At 36.4% G+C, this 18,982-nt stretch overlaps 2 protein-coding genes across 2 annotated transcripts in view; both read left to right on the top strand.

Moving 5' to 3' along the window:
- The window catches only part of LOC148947211 (uncharacterized), a 321,142-nt gene extending 319,128 nt beyond the window's left edge, over positions 1-2,014 (top strand). The window contains exon 3 of the mRNA XM_089096536.1: positions 1,603-2,014. Coding sequence (XP_088952662.1) covers positions 1,603-1,788 — 186 coding nt within the window. The 3' untranslated portion in view covers positions 1,789-2,014. The remainder of the gene's footprint in view (positions 1-1,602) is intronic.
- LOC148947210 (uncharacterized) lies at positions 1,887-9,754 on the top strand. Its single transcript, XM_089096535.1, has 4 exons — positions 1,887-1,925; positions 2,016-2,646; positions 4,775-4,881; positions 9,575-9,754. The coding sequence occupies exons 1-4, from the start codon at positions 1,887-1,889 to the stop codon at positions 9,737-9,739; spliced, it is 942 nt and encodes a 313-aa protein (XP_088952661.1). The 3' UTR covers positions 9,740-9,754.
- Positions 9,755-18,982: the final 9,228 nt, after the last annotated feature.

Below are 18,982 nucleotides of genomic sequence, written 5' to 3'. Positions count from 1 at the left end.
TTTTTCTTACAGAATAATGGGTTTGAAGGATTTGGCCCCCCCCCCCCGAAACAAATTGGCCCCCCCCGAAGCAAATTCCTGCGTACGTGTCTGATCTAGTACCCTATTCTAGACATTAATTCTGTTGTTGTACGCCTTTATATGGAAACACGAATTTCACCTCCTCAAAATTAACCTCAACCTAAAAAAAATATATTTGTGAAACAGCTAGATGAGCAAATTTTGCATATTTGGAATCAGCATATTTTTGTGAGTCGGGCACTCAAAGAATCATTTCTATTGCAATTTGTTTCCAGTCAAACCGTTCCCTTCCTGGACTATTAGTTTTGTCCTAGGATGAATGGATGAACCTAGCCAACATGATTTTAATTCAAAAATCAATGGGCCCTGTTGGTTTTTGAACATATACGGTATTATTGGAACATATAGTCATTGATTTGTAAATATACGGTCAACATAAACAATAAAAGAAAAAAAGGGCTGTATTTTTCTGACTATAGTCTAAAAATGTTACTTAGGTAAAAAAAATTTTATGTAGGATTTCAGGAACATAAGGGATGCAGGTATTGAAACACTAGATGTTTTTCTCCTGTCGAGCAAACCATCTCAGGTTCCAGAAGTGTAAAATAAACGAAAGAGGATTTGAGTTTCCAGTGTTACTCTGCATATTTAGTACACCTTACCAGGGTTGCCAATTTTTTGGTCCATGAAGGTAACCCCTAAACATCCAAAATTACATAATTTTTAGCTAAAATATGTCCATTTTTAAATCTCGAAAACTAGAGGTTTTTTTTTCATTTGTATTATTGACCAAAAAACTCTTTGTGAGCTTCTTGCAAAGCGGGTAATTGACATCGAATTTAATGCAAACAATAATAAATTCAGATGAAAATATTCATGCAAAAGGACTTATTGTGAAAGCACGAAACTCATATAAACATATAAGTCCCTTACTTAGGATAAAACCCTTTACTTACGACATCTCTGGCAAAACCTGGATCCTCAAAAAAAAAACAAAAAAAAAACAAAAAAGGCACAATTTTATTGAAAAGTGATTTTATTTTATAAAAATTTATATTCAGTTAGTAAATTTACCGCTTTTTTTTAATACTTTACAAAATGTTTCATTTTTTGCCCTTTTATGTCCCCAACTTCTAAAACGTCACTTTTTTGCCCTTTTATGTCATTGTGTCCCGGCACATGGGAATGTGTGCTTTTGACATAACGTGTCCAGATGGCAACCCTGAGCGTTACTATTGCTGACTATGATTTTGCTGTGGCTGTTTTGAATTGGACTTGCGCTGTTAGTCGGTTTTCATCTTTGGTGTATCTTCTTTTATATAGTGTATGTACAAAGATAATAAGAATATGCATAAACTTTTTTTTATGTTTATGGAGACAGTTATTATATTGGTAGATTCTTTGTAACTCATCATGTAATTTAAACCTTTGTAATGCTATGAATTCAGAAAAAAAGCCTCTGAACATCGTGACGGTACGGGATAAAATAGAAAGCGTACTAAACAGCCTCAATTTTGACTCGTCAAAATCATATATAATTTAAACGTTGTACTTTGTCAAATTTGTGTTTTCTGTTTCTAGGACTTTGGTTTGGAGACTTCAGAGACCGAATGGGAACAAATATTGGAGCGTTGGAAGCTATTTTCGCCTCATGTAAATCATTTAAGTTTCCGAAAGTGTAATATGACTGAAAGACAATTAAATAGTTTCCTTTGCTGCTGTACTTCTTTAGTAACCCTCAGTTTGGATGACTGTATGTTATTTTGATCCGTTTTATACGGATTCAGTTTGTGATTTAAGAAATTTAGCAAGTGTCAGTCATCTTGAAATGAAAGATAGAACCTCTGCTGAAATTGCTGACTGAAATGGACGAATTTCATGCCCAATCTAGTTCACCTTTCCATGTCACCTTGTTACCACAGTAGTATGTCATTAGTACGAGATATAATTGAACCAAAATGTTCCAATATTATTTCACTTAATCTTGATTTTAGTTTAATATAGACACTCACGAATTAGTTTGTTTATTAAAAGTACCAGATTTGAGGCTAAAATCGTTGAACCTAGAATATTTTAGAGGTGGAGTAAGGCTTGTTGAAGCCATTGCTTCTCACCAAACTGAGATAACTCTTCTAAATATCAATACCGATGATCTTATTTCTGGTGAAAAGTTCAATTTCCTCTGTTGCCACCTGGAAAAGTTGATAACATTCTCTTTCAATGTTTTAGAATCCGATTTATCCCTTGGGCTGGAGTCTTTAATTCATCTAAAGCAACTTAAAACTCTTGAAATAGGTTTGAACGATCGTTATCAAGGTAATCGTCCTTTGCAGATATGGTTTGACGATATACAGTTGACTCATTTAGAAATAGACTTTACATTAAGAAATAGCGGTCATATTGACAAGGAGTGCTTCCAAATTATCACCTCGCGGCTCCTAAACTTGACATTTCTGAATTTAAAGTCGTGCCCTCTGGATGACAACTTGTTCAGAGAAATAGCTGCTAATTTAGTCAATTTGGCTACTCTTAAAGTGAAAGACTGTAATATAACCGATGATGCATTGACTGGACTCCAAGAGGTTGGAATGGACGTTGCCAGACCTCCGCTTAGTAATTTGAAAAGTAAGTAAAATTATATTTACTGCAGTTTAGCCAAGAGGAACATAAACCGAACGCAAGTTGTCTGTTATCTTTTCAATTAGGCCTACTATATGAAATTTCATTTTAATTGTCTTAAATTCTCTTTGGAAATTCTTTATGTGTAGATTTTCCGGGTGAATTATCCGGGGGCTATTTTCTGCGTGTTTTGATTTCCGGGAAATAATTTCCACGAAAGGGGGCATTTCTGGAGTGATCAAGAAACCGATTAGAGATTAAAGTCTTATTCAAATGAAAGAATGCTAAGGAAAATTTTTAGGCTGAACTTTTTCTGCCAGCTATTTTACGGGGAGGGGAGGATTTCCAACGAGGATGGACCTGTCTGGAGGGATTTTGACGGAGGGGGGGGGGGGTTATACTTTACGTTAGATCAAAGTCCCACGGGTAGTTTTCTTGTGACGGGGGGAGGGGATATATTTGATTGAGGCTGAGCCAGATTTACCGGCATTATTTGAAAAACGATCAGAAATTAAATTTAAAAAAACAAGTTTTTTTTAACTGAAAGTAAAAAATTCGATGATTTTTTCTGGCTGTATAGAAGGGGCAGTCGTAGAAATTTTTGAAGTAGTTTATTGAATTTGAAAGTCTTTGTACCTCTTTATTTCCGAATTATCTTCCTAAGTTTGATCAAGAGCCACTGTCTCATCCACTGCCTAGTCACAAGTTCCCTCCCTTACTCTTTTTGCCCCAGCAGATCCCTTGGTATCCGGCAGAAATTTAATATAAAGCAGCAATGACTTAGTAGTTTTTAGACTTTTATATTGGAAAAAGGAGGCAAAACCCAAACTCTTGTTTGTAGTGATTTTTGTTCGTTTCAAGCTTGATTTGCATATTCAATTTAAGTTTCACTCGTTTTAAGATTTATTTATTCGTTTATATTAGTACCTTTTGTATGTTTGTTTTCCATGATTGTTTGTTTAATTTATGTTTGTTTTGAGTTTCATTTATACTTCATCAGCAAAATATTTCTTTTTGTTTTAAGCTTGATTTGCATATTCAATTCCAGCTTTACTCGTTTGAAGATTTATTTATTCATTTATATTAGTGTCTGTTGTATGTTTTTTTGCTATGATTGTTTATTTAATTTCTGTTCGTTTTGGGTTTCACTTATTCTTTAATAGTGATTTCTGGTCGTTTTTATTTAGATTTATTTTATTTTTCTATTTTTTTTATCTTAATTTTTGTATATTCTTTACTTCTCTTTAAAAGAAATTTTTCTGCAAGTTTTTTTAATCCATTCATAAAAAGGGCAGAAAATACGGTAAAATTAAGTGTCAATTCAAACAAATATAAATTGGATTATAAACTCCACCTCCCTAAAGACTCAACTCAACCTTCTCAAAACATAAACCTTACTCCCCTAAAGGCTAATGCCATTTACCATTTACTGGAAGCAGTATCTTTTAAATATGTAATTCACATTCAGTGGTCTTAATTTTATTTTTTGGTGATTGTTGGAATCTTTGTAGTTTTTTTTTCCAATGTTTTCTAATGAATTTCTCACTATGTTTTAATGTAATATTCCCGATCATTAATGTTTGAATACTTTTGTGTTTTTTCATTCCTTTTCTATTTAAGAACTAAAATTTCCCATTCCAGTTCAGATTTTTGACATAATTTGGATGTCCAGTGGGAATTTTCGTTCAGCTGTAGTTTAGTATAATAATTTTAAACATCTACTCCTCTTAGGAGGAGGGGTAAATATTCATGTATTTGCCGAACATTTGGTATGCCGGAGGGTTGAGGTCATTCTGGTCCTTTTTCTCTGGCTACCCCTGACTTATTCTGTCTTTTTGTTATAAAGATCTTTTCATGCTCTGTTCTATTCAGCAACTATTGTTTATTGCAAAACAAGTTCTGACCCTTATCTGGTGGGAAAGGCTAACTCTGCAAGAAAATATTTGTCAAAGAATATAGGACACTATGGTCAAAATGATAAATATTCCACAATTTTGATGGTTGGATATTTTTATGAAGTTCCACAACCCCCCTGTCTTTGTATCTGCTATGCGGAATCATCGTAAGAACCTGTCTTGTTTTGAATTTTAACTTGCTTATGTCTTTGTTGATGTGTTTTTTTTTCTCTTTACAGGGTTGACAGAGTTGGACCTCAGTTGCAATAAAGTGACCGATTTGTCTTTGAAGTTTGCATTCAAATCGTGCTCTCTAAAGAAGCTTAGTTTACAATCCTCTTTTGGAGTTTGTATTTCCCTTTCTTTTCACACATGTCCCTTCATGAACGCCTCGCTCTTTACGCTAAAGTTTGACTTTCTCACTACTCTGTTTTTTTAAAACAACATAAAACTTTAGCGTATAAGAGCGAGGTGTTGAGGAGGGGACAGCCCCTTTCATATACGGAATAATTTCTGTTCGTTTTAAGTTTTAACGTCGTTTCTTACTTTCAGTTAAAAAAAACTTTTTTTTATTTAATCGTTGAAAAGACACAGTATGAAAAGACATTAAATTGCGTAAAGTGCAAAAACTGTTAATTGCAAAAATATGACAAATAATGTCAATTTGACAGTTTTAAGAAGAAAAAAACTATGTTGCCGATTTCGAGGCCAGGCCTCGGAATAGCTACGCGACAGGCTTGTATATATTGATTCTCATTGTCATTTATCTCGTAACCGCAGACAATGTTGAGCCTCTTCTTGATGTCATGTCGTCACCATAGGTTCGATACAACCACTGTGGGAAAATACAAATTCTTTCTTAAAGTTCTGACCTTTTTAGATCGTCTTGGTGTCCAGAAATGTCAATATGCCAGTTAAGAAAAAAAACTATGCAGCCGATTTCGAAGCTGGACCCCGTCACTCGGCATATGGTAGACTATATATATATGATTTTCGTTGTAAGTAGCAAGCTCCAAATGAGTCATCTGTGTTTGCTACTCTTTCCTTAGGAAAATGGAGCGCTCCACAGGGAACATAAGAACACAGGAAGGTCCCAATGACTTTTGATTAAAATTTGCGTAGTTTATGGTATTTTTGTTGGTTTGTACTGGGTTTTACGCCACATTTTGTTGGCGTCGAAGATTGCGATGGTATGATTGCGATGGTGTTCTTTTAATGTAATATTTCTTTCTTCTTCACGTTTATTTTTCACTCATTCTGATTTTTGCGTTCTAATTTGTCTTCTAACAACATAACTTTTTGTTCTTTACTTTATTTTTGATATGCTCTTATGATTAATTTCTTGATATTGATTTTAGTTCTCGCTGTCGCGTATATTTTATCCGCATGTTTATTTGTTCTTCACAATTTCTTTTTATTAGTTTTAATTCCTACTGCCGCTTATATTCGAACCGGATTTTTCTTTGTTATTTACTTTTGTTTTTGACTGGCTTCAATTCTCGCTGACAGTATTGTGACAGTATATTTTTGTTCTTCATTTTCAACTATCATTACTTTAGATATTTTTCTAATACCCTTTACCTTAGATTTTTGGATTGGTCTTGTCACGTTGGATGGTCCAGGTTGGTCATTTGTCCTTTAGGCATTATGAAAGTACCTATAACGCCTTTTGTAAATAGATTAAGTACACTTGGTATTGTATACTTAGCTATGCTCTTTTTGTAATATTGCGTGCGTCATACATACGAAAACGGTACGTTCACTTCTAGGGGGGGGGGATGAAATGTTATTGTTCGTTTAAAAGATAGTATATATAATGTTTTAGAGGTAATTACTTGGCTTAAAAAAAAGGAGAAAGAGAGAGAGAGAGAGAAAAAAAGAAAAGGACTGTCATCCTACTCCAGCAATTGAGATAAATGTGCACTTGAACGAGGCTTTAACCTTACTCATCTATCCAATTACCTAGGACCAAACAGTATAACCGAACCATCAACCAAATCGAAATGTCCAAATCCATGCAAAGTCGTCATCAATAAATGTAAGTCGTTGTAAATTTACAAGCAAAAGCACCTTAAATCTAGCGAAATATTTCCAAGAAGTAACCTTTCATTTGGGCTCATCAGAAGAATACCATCTGCCTTAACGGGTGTCGACGCTTTACTTTCTTTACCCGGCATAGTGGAGCGTCTACCATAAGATCTTTATGGTTTATTCGCCATTGAAAGAATCATCTAATAAATTATCTTTCTTTACTTTTCACAAGAGGGAGGGTGTGTCCCCTTAATATATTTGAAGTTGTCCCTCTCCCGGCCATTGGAGCCTAAACGCATTGTAATAAAAGTCGAAAATGAGTTTCATTGAAATTTCACTGAGTTTCATTGAAATTTTCTTGTTTTTCTATGGAAAAGAGTCTGTGATTGTAAATCCGGGTCGGCTATAATTTGAGCACATTCTTTCGAACTGATAACAACGTCACAACGACCGAGATTGTGCTCAGTCGCACATTTTACGAAAGACTGAATTCAAATCGGTCAAAAGATTTATTTTTCATCCTTTGTTTTTGTTTCCGGTTGTTTTTTGGAAACTGTGTCAAAAGCGTTTTTAAATAGGACTTTTGGTGAAATTGGAGGGTTCTTTGAATTTATGTAACTTTGAAACCCTTCTAAAGTACCCATCTTTAAAGAACATGGCTTGAAACAATATTTCGTTTCGAATGAAGGTTGGCAATTAGTCTTTGTGTTGAAGGAGTCCAGTGAATGCCCCCGTCCTCTACTAATGAAAGACTGTTTGGACCCAGTGAGTACTTAGATATCGATTTGTTGAAGCATGGGAAAGCGGAATTTTTTAACCAAGCTATGGAGCTCTATTCGTATTTCACCGTCAGTTAAAAAAAAACATCCCTGTGGCCCATTCTCCTCACACTGACAATATCAGGGAAACTTGGATCACAAGGATTGTAAAGCCGTTTGCAATTGCCACATTGAAAAGAGTTGTGAGACACTGCTGACGGATAGAGGGAATTTATATCCAGGAAAACTGCATTCGAATTTTCGCTGTTAATTCCTGTCGGGTCAGTTTAGAGGATTCAATCTCCATCGAATACAAACTCTCCCTTTATTGATCTTGGTACGAATAGGTGTTGATCAGCCTCGGTTATAAGACCTGTTTTATTTCGCGATTTTAAATTTTAGGTCCATCGCCAGGTGAGGTGTAGAAAAATAATACCCTAACTCCAATCCATATTTATCATAGATTTTATACGTATTTTTAAACAAAATATCCAACAACGTCAATACATAGCTTTTTAAGTACAATTTACAATGTTCTCCCCCATTTTTACCTTCCCTTTACCCAAAGTTTTTAGCGAATTTGTATTGGGCAGGGGTACATTGTCGCTCGTGAAGTGAATCATAAAACTATTCGGTAGGTGGTTATTTTTACTCGCGATACTTAGAGGTGTGATCTGTAATATTCGCAAGGGTATGTGTCTTTACACGTTAAAAAAAACATGCATTTCATTATCTGAAAAAGGCCACTTTAGGAGGGTAAAATTATTAAAATTGTCGCTTTTTTGCACTTGAATTAGTTAACTAAGAGATGTGGGTCAATAAAATTTTTTACCCCTGCTGACGAAGGAACCATTTTCAATATATTTCCTGGTTCAACTTAAAATTACAAGTTTTTCAAATTACTTCGGCATGGGCGCCCATAAGCTGAATTCCAGGGGGGGGGACAAACCTGGTCTAATTGGTATTTTTAATGCTATATAATAGAAGTCTCAGAACAAAAATATAAAAATAAGGCAGCTTCATTCAGCTTATGGGTGCCTATGCACTTCGGTATAATTTTATACAAAAAATTGCCATCTACCCATCGCTGGTAGTATAAATTGTAAGTTTTAGTTAAAACTGTGTATGTAAACAGAAAGAATAGTACCGCTTGTTCGTTCTGGTACCCGTTGACGCCATTATTAGCTCTAACGCCACCATCATATGGCACTAAGCTACTACTGGCGGTGCCAGAATATTGTAACGTGATTGAATTGTCACAAGGATTCCAAATCCTCTTTCCGCGCGTACATTACAACTGAATGTACAAGTTTACAATCTGTGGAGGGGGGGGGTTAAGGGTCACACTATTTGACCTGAGGTGCCACGTCCTGTGTTTCCTCTTATAAATATTTCCTAGAGGGGACGGTTCCTCTGGTCGATACTGCTATGATGAAAGTTCTCAAAACTCAATGATGAAAGTTCTCAATCAAGACACAGGTTCCCCCGTTCATCACAGAGCATAAGCTGTGTGATGAACGGGAGGAGTAAAGACAGAAAATGATCTGCCCACCACTACTTAATCTAGAAAAATAAGCTTGGTGCTAGTCAAGAGAAATCCCTATATTGCTAGATCTAGGTTGTGTTATCCTAAGATATGAAACTAATGGTGACAGTCAATCTGTGCCTTGCATTGTACCTTCCTTTGCAGTGTTACACATAGGCTTATAAAATATAATAAAACACGGTATATACAAGATAAACCTAGATATTGGAAGTGATTTGTGCCGTCAATTTTTCTGGATTGAAATCGTTAATTCTGTTGTAAGACGTCTTTTCAATGGCATTTACAAAATTTTTACCTGGAGTTTTTTAGTAGATACCTTGATTGTACATGCTTAGATCAGCTACATTTATCAAAGAAAACAATACTTATATCCTCTTTTGCCCAACATTTGTGTAACTTTTTCTATTCTTTCAAGCTTACATATTCAACATTTAGCTTCACGGAAGGGAACGGTCATCATTTTCTATTAGTCTTAGGTCCTTTGGGATGGAATTCCGACCTTGTGAAAAAACAAAACCATAGATGGAAATATATTTGAAATGTTTTAAATGTGTATCTACTTTTATATTACTATGTAAATGATAAGAAGTATTTTCTCATATATTCTTATAGTTACTCTTCATTTTCTACAATTTAGTTTTTGCCAATTTTAATGTAAAGGCGTATCTGATGTTGTTCGCATTTTATGTTTGTTCTTATTTCAGATTACCGATTGTGGTCTTATGGACCTTGCAGCACTGCCTTTGCCATTGAAACAATTTATAGAAGAACTGGATTTATATCGTTGCAGTGATATTACTGACTTGGGTTTATCTAAACTCCTTCCGGAATTAACAAGATTACGTTTCCTCAATGTGGAGGTAATTTAAGTAAATCATTATTCTTTTTTAAGTAGATTGCATCCTTGAAATTGCTGGATTATGAACAGAAGGAGAATACTTTCAATGCATTTTTTTAAAATCTTTTCTTTCTTACTAATTAGTTTCATCTTTGGTGTTATTGACTTTTTTGTAAAAGGTAAAAATACTAATAGGGGATACCATAGTTCTCTGTGCTTTTGAACTGTCTTCAGAGTGATGACACTGAACTAATAAAGGAGAAATATTAAAGCTGCATGTACTATTAAAGGAGTGCCAGTCCTGGACTAAATATTGCACGATGGATGCTCTGCTGGGTTAGATCTTGGGAAGAGGGGTAAGCACCCAAGTTGGCAGATCCGGGAGTATGACAAATAAAGCTAAAGAACAAATTACAAAGAAAATGTTCCAGAAAGAAGAATTAATTCAACATTTGAAATTATCTAAGTTTTAATACGCTGACGTTTTTTAAGCTGAATACACGTTTTTAGTAGCCTCTGGCTTTCCCTTCAATTTCGCTTGAAGGTCTCATTTGTGCATTGAGGTGATAGAGTAATTTAATGGGAATAAGTGAGGCTTTGACGGTTGTCTTTTGCCCAACTCGTGGGGCATACTAGGTAGGTTCCCATGTTAATAATTTTAAGCGTTTTCAGGGGTACCAATTAATACAAATGACGGAAGCCAACGATTGTACTGTTTTCAATGAAGTCACAGAAAAATATATTTTTCAAAATCCATGGAATGCATTCCAGCATATGTGTGTAGCAGCACAGTAACAGATTAAATTTCTTTAATCGGTTGCAATAAGACATACTTATGTTATTGCTACTCCATGTTGAAACAGTTTTGAAATGAAAGTGGTAAGCTTTAAACTACAGAAACTAACATTAATTGTTCCCTGGTAAAGCTTATATAATTATAGCTTTGCCTACATTTTTATAAAATTTACATTTAACGCTTAAGCGACTCGGTGCCGGGGAAAGAGGCGAATAAAAGTTCTTTAAAAGCTAAAATCTTGCCGTAATTGGTATTGTGGCTTGTCTTAATTGACGGACAGCGGCACTCAGGATCTTCGATGTTTGGGTTAACCTTCATTTATTTGAGCATAGTCGAAAAGTCCATTAACCATTTTTTTCGGGATGACACGCCCTCTCCCCACAGCCCCTGGGGATAAGGTTGCACGTTAAGACATTTGCCCATTGTTTAAATATAATGTTTGCTATTCAGAAGTATGTAGACATTCAATTGGGAGGGAAATTTCATAGGGTGAATTTTACCTGGGGAGTTCGTCAAAATTCCTGTGCAAGATCCTTTTTTTCTTACTTTCTCTTTGGTGACTCAGTTTTAAGTGTTGAGATGTTCCGAGGAAATTTTAAGCAGGGTGGGAAATGTCTGAAGATTTTTCCACGGGGGGGGGTGTATTTTTCCAGAAGAAACTTTCCATTTGGAGAGGGAGGGGTTCAGGAAAAAAAATTACACAGTATTTTCCGGGGAAAATTTTCAGCGAGGATGGAATTTTACCCAATAAAAACTTTATGTAGAGGAATTTCTTGTTTTTGTATATTTTTCCATGGAGGGGAGGAAGACTTCCCGTTTGAAAAACGAACAAAAAATCTTTTTTTTAAACAAGGTTTTTCAACGGAAAGTAAGGAACAGCATTAAAACTTAAAACGATCAAAGATTATTTAAAGGGCTAACCTGTATAAGCATATGGGCTAAAAATAATTAAAAAATAATTATTTAAATAATTAAAATAATTAAAAAATTATTAAAAATATAATTTTTACCTCGTATGCTCTTTTCCCTGAAAACATTCCATCAAACACTAAGGATTAAATTCTGGGATTAAAAGGACATGACCCTTATTTGTTGTTTTTTGTTATTATTATTATTAATATTACTGGAAAACGTCTGATAAAAAATGATTTATTTCTCAGTTACTGCCCGCCCCCGCCCGCCCTGCCCTTTTTATTTTGCTCCTCTCACCAACAATGGTCGAAAATTTGTAACTATAATTTAGCTCCTATTGGTCAAAAGATGTAATAGCTAAGCCTCCAGGGATTCCATACCCCCCACAGTGTCGTAGCAAGGATTGTAAATTATGCAATTTATATACTGTTGAAATGCAGAATTTATCATTAGAAAAAGGGAAAGTTTTGGTTCTGGGTGTATCTGAAAAAGCTAAGGGCATTAAGGTGAAATTTTGAGAATGTTGAGGGGTATCAAAAGGCATTATATACGTTCAGTTTATCAAAGAGCGGATCTGCAATAACTTAAGAAGAGCTGTTGGTGTGACGTTAAAAATCTCATGAAATTTTGAGGTGAATGCTTAAAGGGGTTGGAGGATGGCAGACCCCTCCCATAGCCCTCTTTAGCTGCCCTCTCTGTAAAACAAATTGATCAAAATTTCGAAATAGCCTTTTCGTTCAAAATATTCAAGGTAAAATGATAATGCATTTAGAGAAAGGGCGTATCAGTAATATCTAAGGGATGGCCTAGGGTATTAAGTTGAAACTTACAGGGTGTGTTGAAAAGGGATCTGTGAACTACAAGTACCCCTGTCCTTTTTAAATGCCCCTCCGCTGAACACTGATCAAAATTTTAATAAATGATTTTGCTCAAAATAGGCAGAAGGTCTAGTAACTGTACCACTGGGGATGCAATGCCCTCCAAAGCCCCCAGGGTGAGAATTGTAAATCATACAATTTATCCTTTTTAATTGCAGGACTTGTAGCTAGGAAAAGTGTAGATGTTTGAATTTGATTGTGTTTGAAAAGGCTATATGTATTTAGGCTGAATTTTGGGTATTGTTGAGGGGCATGTTTATTTAAACGTTGCATTACATAAGTTACCCTTTGTTTATAAAGGGGTACGTATATCCTGAGTAGGGGCGAACCCAGCAAAAATTTCGGAAAAATGTGGACAGATAAATTGACTGAGGGTTGTTACTACTGGTTGAAAAAGAACAAATAAGTTTAGAATATATGGTACATTCTTTTTTAAGACAACACTGTGAATATGTAATTATAAAAATAAAATCAAGCTGCCGTTTTTTGTGGGCTAGTTTATCCAAAACATTTTCTGCATTTACTGGAACATACCTGTGCAAGAATAATAAGGTCAATCCCTTTAGCCGTTCCTGACCTGAGGCACTCCTGGTATAAGATTTCATTCTTCTAAGGGTAGAAAAAGAAGGCTCACACGTAGCCATAGTGACGGGAATCGTTGCACCAATCTTCAAAAATTGATGTAGAGTGCGGAAAATGTTCTTTTGGAAAATCACATTCTTGAGCACGAACGTTATGAAATATTTTGGTGCTTTGTTTTCTGACTGTATCCAGGTTCTCCTCCACAGAGGTAACTCAGCTTACAAGCTTCCCCTATAGCTTTCTGCATCAAGATACAAAAATTAGTCAGATTATCTGATATATCCTTTGTTTTTTCTTCGTCTATCGAAATACAGTGTTGAGGAAATAAGTATTGCAGCGACTCCAGCAACTTTATGTGACTAAGGATTTGCTGATGCAGATGCTGCGGAGAGTTGTTGATAAATGGGATAAACACAGAAAATCGGTAATACATTTCAGGATCCTTTTACGCTGTTGGATAATTATCCCTAGCTCATCTGGGCATTCTAATCCTGATTTCATGACACAGTTCAGTCCCTTCAATAAAAAGAGGGGGAACATTCTTTCCCTTTTGTCTCTAACTTCAGTCTTAAGATCGTCAGCGGTGTTTGAGAAAGTATACAATATCTATAGTTTCTGATTGCAAATATGTCGATAAATTTTTGACAGACTAATAACTTTACTGACAGTAGCCATAGCTGCAACAAAAGCACATCTCACAGTAGTAGATAGCAAAGAATAAGCTTTGCTTGAAGATTCAGAAGCTGAATCAGGATGTTCTTGAATATCCCTCATAGCTTTACAGATAATAATGAACATCTCTTTAAACAAAATGATTGCTTTTATCTAGTCTCGCAACATGTGTTCAATCTTATTCTTTTTGTCCCTGTGATGGCATTACTTTTTGTCCCTGTGACAAAAATGCATTACTTTTTTTTAATAATTTGTTTAAAAGTTGCAGAGCGTTTAGGTGAAATTCTAAAGAAATCGATTACTTCTTTGAACGTTCCTAGACAATGTCTCATAACAGATATGTTGTACAAATGACACAGGGTTAAGTTTAAGGAGTGACTTGCATAGTGAACAATAGACTGCATGGGAAAATGTTTCACGGGCTATAGAGGCACAGCCTTGAAACTGGCCACTCATAAATGAAGCTCCACCATAAACTTTCCCCGTTAAGTATTTTAAATTGCTTCTTATTTCAACTAAGATTTATATCAATCAACTAAGGTCTGCTATCAACCTACTATTTCTTTTTGAGAAAGTTTATAATTGTTAATATCCGTTTTGAAATGATGGATGACTAATTAACAAAGAAGGGCTTAGACTTCTGTATGAACACAGAAAAAGTACACGCGTGATTTCAATGAATTTTATGAACACATCCAATCAAAATTTTGAGATAGCCATTTTGATCAGCGTAGTTGATCTCCAGATAGAAATTATGTTTTTGAGGACAGTCCCCCTTCGGGGAAGTCCTTAGGGCAAGGGTTGTAAGTTATACCCTGGAGGCATATAAGGTTTTTTTATAGAAGGCGTTGTCGTGGAAACTTTAAAAAAGGCTCATTGGATTGGAAATTTAAAGGGCTAGTGCCCTTTAAATAGTCGAAAGTGATTAAAGGGCAACTAACCCGCCTCTCACGCCCACCTTTTCCCCAAACACATGTAATCAAAACTTTGAGATAGCCATTTTATTCAACGTATTTTTAAGTTCTGGAAATTAGGTCTTTGAGGATGACACCCCCCCCCCCACACACACACAGCCCTCAGGGAATGGGTTGTAAATTATGCCCGGGGCATATAAGGTTTTTATGGAACGCGTTTTCGTAGAAACTTCAAAAAGGGCTCATTCGATAGGAAATTGAAAAGGCTAGTGCCCTCTTTAATAGTAGAAAGTGATTGGAAGGCAACTAATACCCCTTCCACGCCCACCATTTCCCCAGATACCTCCAATAAAGATTTTTGAGATAGCCATTTTGTTCCACGCAATTCAAAATTCAGGAAATTATACCTTTGAGAAGGACACTCCCCCCACAGTCTTCAGGACAAGGGTTATAACTTATGGCCTGGGGTTATATAAGGTTTTATTGAAATTCTAGCCCCATGACAAGGGGTCCTAAGTAGCACATTCTTGTTCAAATTTAGGGGATACTAATGTATGGCTAATTTGACAATGTATATATACACAAATCTTTAAATTAGCCAATCAGTATTATAAGCCTAGCCTAGGAGGTTCCTGCTGAACATAAGGAAAAATGTTAAGAAAACTATCCCTACTTCAAAATATCTGGTATAATCATAGTTAACAGATTTTACATGTGGAAAACCTGGTAAATATTTAACAAATCATATTATTGAGTTACAACTAAAGTGAATATACTACTCAATGCCTTTTTTTATGCTCTTTACGAATATAATAATAATTTTTTTCGGAAATGACAAAATTATGTCCCGTGTTGTGCCCTAGGGGCATATAAGGCTTATATAAAAAAGGGCTTGTGCTTTTTTTAATGGTTGAAAGTGATTGGATAGTGACTAACGCCCCTATCACGCCCACCATTTTCCAAAACATATCCAATCAAAATTTTGAGATATCCATTTTGTTCTACGTAGTTGAACGTTCTGGAAATTAGGTAATTTAGGATGACAACCCCCTCAGAGCCCTCAGTGCAAGGGTTTTAATTTATGCCCTGGGGGCATATAAGGTTTATATAGAAAATTGTTGTATCAATCATAGCCAGCACGATCGCGCTGCCTAAGTAAAGAACGGGGACACTCGAGAACGAGACAAGAAACGGGGACTAAGCAAAAAGGAGGATACTCCCCCACAACCCTCAGGGCAAGGGTTTTAAGTGATGCCTGGGGGCATACAAGAATGATGTTGGCATAATGTATTATTTATTAATTTTTTCCTTTAGAGCGGGGCACTTTGTATCGAAAAAGTTGTTGTAGAAACTTCGAAAATCACTCATTCAATTGGAAATTGGAGTGGCTTGTGCCCTTTTCAATATCCGAAATTGATTGGAAAGTGACTAACACCCCTCTCACGCCCACTATTTCCCCAAACACAACCCAGGAATATTTTGAGATAGCCCTAGTACAGGCAAATGGAGGTTTGACCCGAAACAAATTGCAACAGAAATGATTTTTACAACATCTTGTAGAAAAAAAAGAACTGAACAACATATCCGTTTTTGCATATTTTGAGTCGAATGAATGAGTTCTTGAATGAAAGTGTGGTTCTGACGTAGAATCACGAGCTGAGACCGAAAATAGAATCAAATAGGTTGTTCACTGAACCAGAAAAAAAATCGTAATCATTAATGAATGATCTACATTTTTTTTAGAAAATAATTAGGGAAAGTGAATTACAAACCGAACTGGTTTTCAGTGGTCAGTATCGTAAATCAGACTTAAAATACTCTTCGTATACTATTTAGGGTCAACCCATAGTGTCTAATTTTCACAGTCTATTAAATAGAATCGATCTTATAAAAAATACAAAATAGAGAATCAGATTCCGACTAGTTTCACAACTTCTTCATTTGGAATGGATTAACGATTAGGGTTCTAGGTTCTCTTCATCATTGTTGCTGTCGATTTTTGGGGAGTTGAACACATTGTTCCCTTGCATGTTCTGCATGCTGCAGTACAAACTAAGCCGTTTTTAAAGCAGCTACACCTCGCTGAACTACACTGTACACGACAGGATCACTTCACGATCTTTAGGAGCATACGCGGGGGTGTTGGGAGGTGAGTTGTTAATGGGTACAAGAAGTAATCTTTATTCTTTCATCCCCATTCCTCGGCTTTCAGTTCCGGATCCGGCTCCCCGGTCCATACCTGAACTTTATAAAAAAAAACTCTATAGCTATGAAACTTGGCTGCATCAGAAGTTGGTGGCAGATTTTCTGGGTGAGCAAAAGAGTTTGCCGTTGTCACTTTGTTTTCAAAAACGTCTCTGTGGAGTTTTTTCAAGTATCTTTTATGGAAGCCCCACCATCGTAGCCGTCGAAAACGATAGTGGCAGAAGGGTACTTTCCTGTCACGTAAGTTGTATAATGGTCTAGAATCTCCAGGTATCTTTCATTTTTTGTCCATTGTATCCTGTGCAGCAGGCTCCTCCGTCTAGGATATATCGAGTGCCTTCGGGGAGGGGAAATGAATGCTTCTCAAGTTTGCACGCCTGGGCATTGGTCTTCGCAGGTTCTGGTTTGTTCGCAGTCCGGAGCATGCAGGAGCTGTCAAAAAGTGACGCTGGGTAGGAACACAGTTCGTGTTGAAAGTACTCAGTTTCCGTAAGATTGATCCTTTTCGCGATCATGATAAACCTCTGAAAAAGAAGAGTCAGGTCTAGTCGTTTGCAGTCTCCGCTTGGACTTTTCCTGGTGGTCATCTGTATTGCCTGTTGTTTTTGTTAAAAGACAAAGTCATAGACCACCTGTCCAGACATGGCGTCTATGACTTTTATGGCAAAATCTTTGGCAGAATTAATCTTGGCAGACGGAATGGTAGTTAGACCATTTGCTATGCTTTTTAACTGAACATCTCCCTCAAATGGTGAACCCCGTTCCAGAAACTCGATAATCGTCTGCGTATCTTTCCAGTCTCTCAGTTGCATCGGCTCTGACATCTCCTTGTGCTGATCGCTTGTAACGTACAGAATTTGTGAGATACGTTCGATCAGAAGGTTTACTGTAGAGCAGACTGGTCGCGACAAAACCCATAAGGACCTCTAAGCCTCTGTCATGCCGCTGCCGTTGGTAAAGCCACCAGAGGTTTTAAGAGAGCGCATAAGCTCCTGTTCAATGACAAAATCTGTGGAGAGTCCAACCCAAAATCTATCAGAACGTCTTACTACATGCATGTCACTCTGGAAAGCCTGGTAGACCGTAGGATGGGTATCTTGGAGCTTGTCCATTCGCTGGAGGTACAGATGGCATGATTTCATATAGTGGTTGTGTCCTGCAACCGCCAGGTAAGGTAACATGTCTGAGCTAGGCTTCAAATGGAGCTCCCATGACCCAGTTCTTTCTCCTTTTACAAAGTTTCGTAGAATCACAACCATGTCCAAATACTGGAACCAAAGCTTTGATATTCGACACTGGAGCAGTTTTTTTTTCTAGCTGCTGATGAATTCCTGTATTTTTTTCAATGGAAGTACTGCCTTCTACAACCTCAACAACTACTTCCTTATTCATCAGTTTCTCGTATAGGTTTCTGAGTTCCACAATTTCTTCGGATTGTAGTCTTGGCTCATCAACACTAGCCTGGTTGTCGGTAAAAACCTCAGAAAGCAGAATGGCGTGTAGTGCAGTGTCAATAAGTAAATGTCCACCTACTGCTCTAGTGATCGCTTTTCCGCTGAGAAGGTGGGGAACAGTATTGGGCGCATACACGTGTTCAAGAACCTCTCTGAGTCCTGACCCATCCATGATGTAACCCATTGCTCCTAGAAAACTTATCATGGTATGGAATCAGCCAAGTTTCAGGACGACTTTTGAAAGTGCACTTCCTGGTGAAGCCACTTCGATCATTTTCATGGCTTTCCAGCACAAGGGTTGGTCATAAGTTACGACGGGAGTAAATCCATGCCACATGGCCTGGTCTACAATAAAAACTAATTGATTTCTCAGTCAAATCTTGGGAATAAACTTTGAAATCTTTAAAACACTGAGTGATGAATGTGACGATTTTCATTTTTATTGCATTACGTAGCCTTCGAAGTGTCTTATACTAGTGCCTAGTTAATGTGTTTTTACGAACAACCAATCATTTGTTGAATAACAAGTACCGATTGATTGTCTTTACAAAAATTACCGCAACGCATATTGATGATAGTGACACTTTTTTGTTTTGCACCAGACACCCAATCTGACTTCATTTTCTGTCTCAGCTTGTCATTCTGCATCAGAATCATAATTCATTTCAAGAAAAACAGTCGGATACTAAAATTATATTTTTTTTCGGAAAACGTAAAAAAGAATCGCATTAAAAGCCAAAAACGTTTTTTTTGCGTCGACTCAGAATATGTGAAAATGGATACGTTGTTCAGTTTTTTTCTCTACAAGATTGTGTAAGAATCCTTTCTGTTTCAATTTGTTTCGGGTCAAACCTCCATTTG

The sequence above is a fragment of the Artemia sp. Qi Xiang Cuo genome, chromosome 11 (assembly GCF_049724085.1).
Source record: "Artemia sp. Qi Xiang Cuo chromosome 11, ASM4972408v1, whole genome shotgun sequence".
In the NCBI taxonomy this organism is placed as follows: domain Eukaryota; kingdom Metazoa; phylum Arthropoda; class Branchiopoda; order Anostraca; family Artemiidae; genus Artemia; species Artemia sp. Qi Xiang Cuo.
This window is presented reverse-complemented; position numbering and strand designations above follow the sequence as displayed.

Bases quoted from the DNA above. Each gene is read 5' to 3' on its own strand.
- LOC148947210 (XM_089096535.1), top strand. From the start codon at position 1,887: ATGGACGAATTTCATGCCCAATCTAGTTCACCTTTCCAT. The intron at 1,926-2,015 runs GTCACCTTGTTA...TCTTGATTTTAG, and splicing joins AATCTAGTTCACCTTTCCAT to TTTAATATAGACACTCACGA. The intron at 2,647-4,774 runs GTAAGTAAAATT...TTCTCTTTACAG, and splicing joins TCCGCTTAGTAATTTGAAAA to GGTTGACAGAGTTGGACCTC.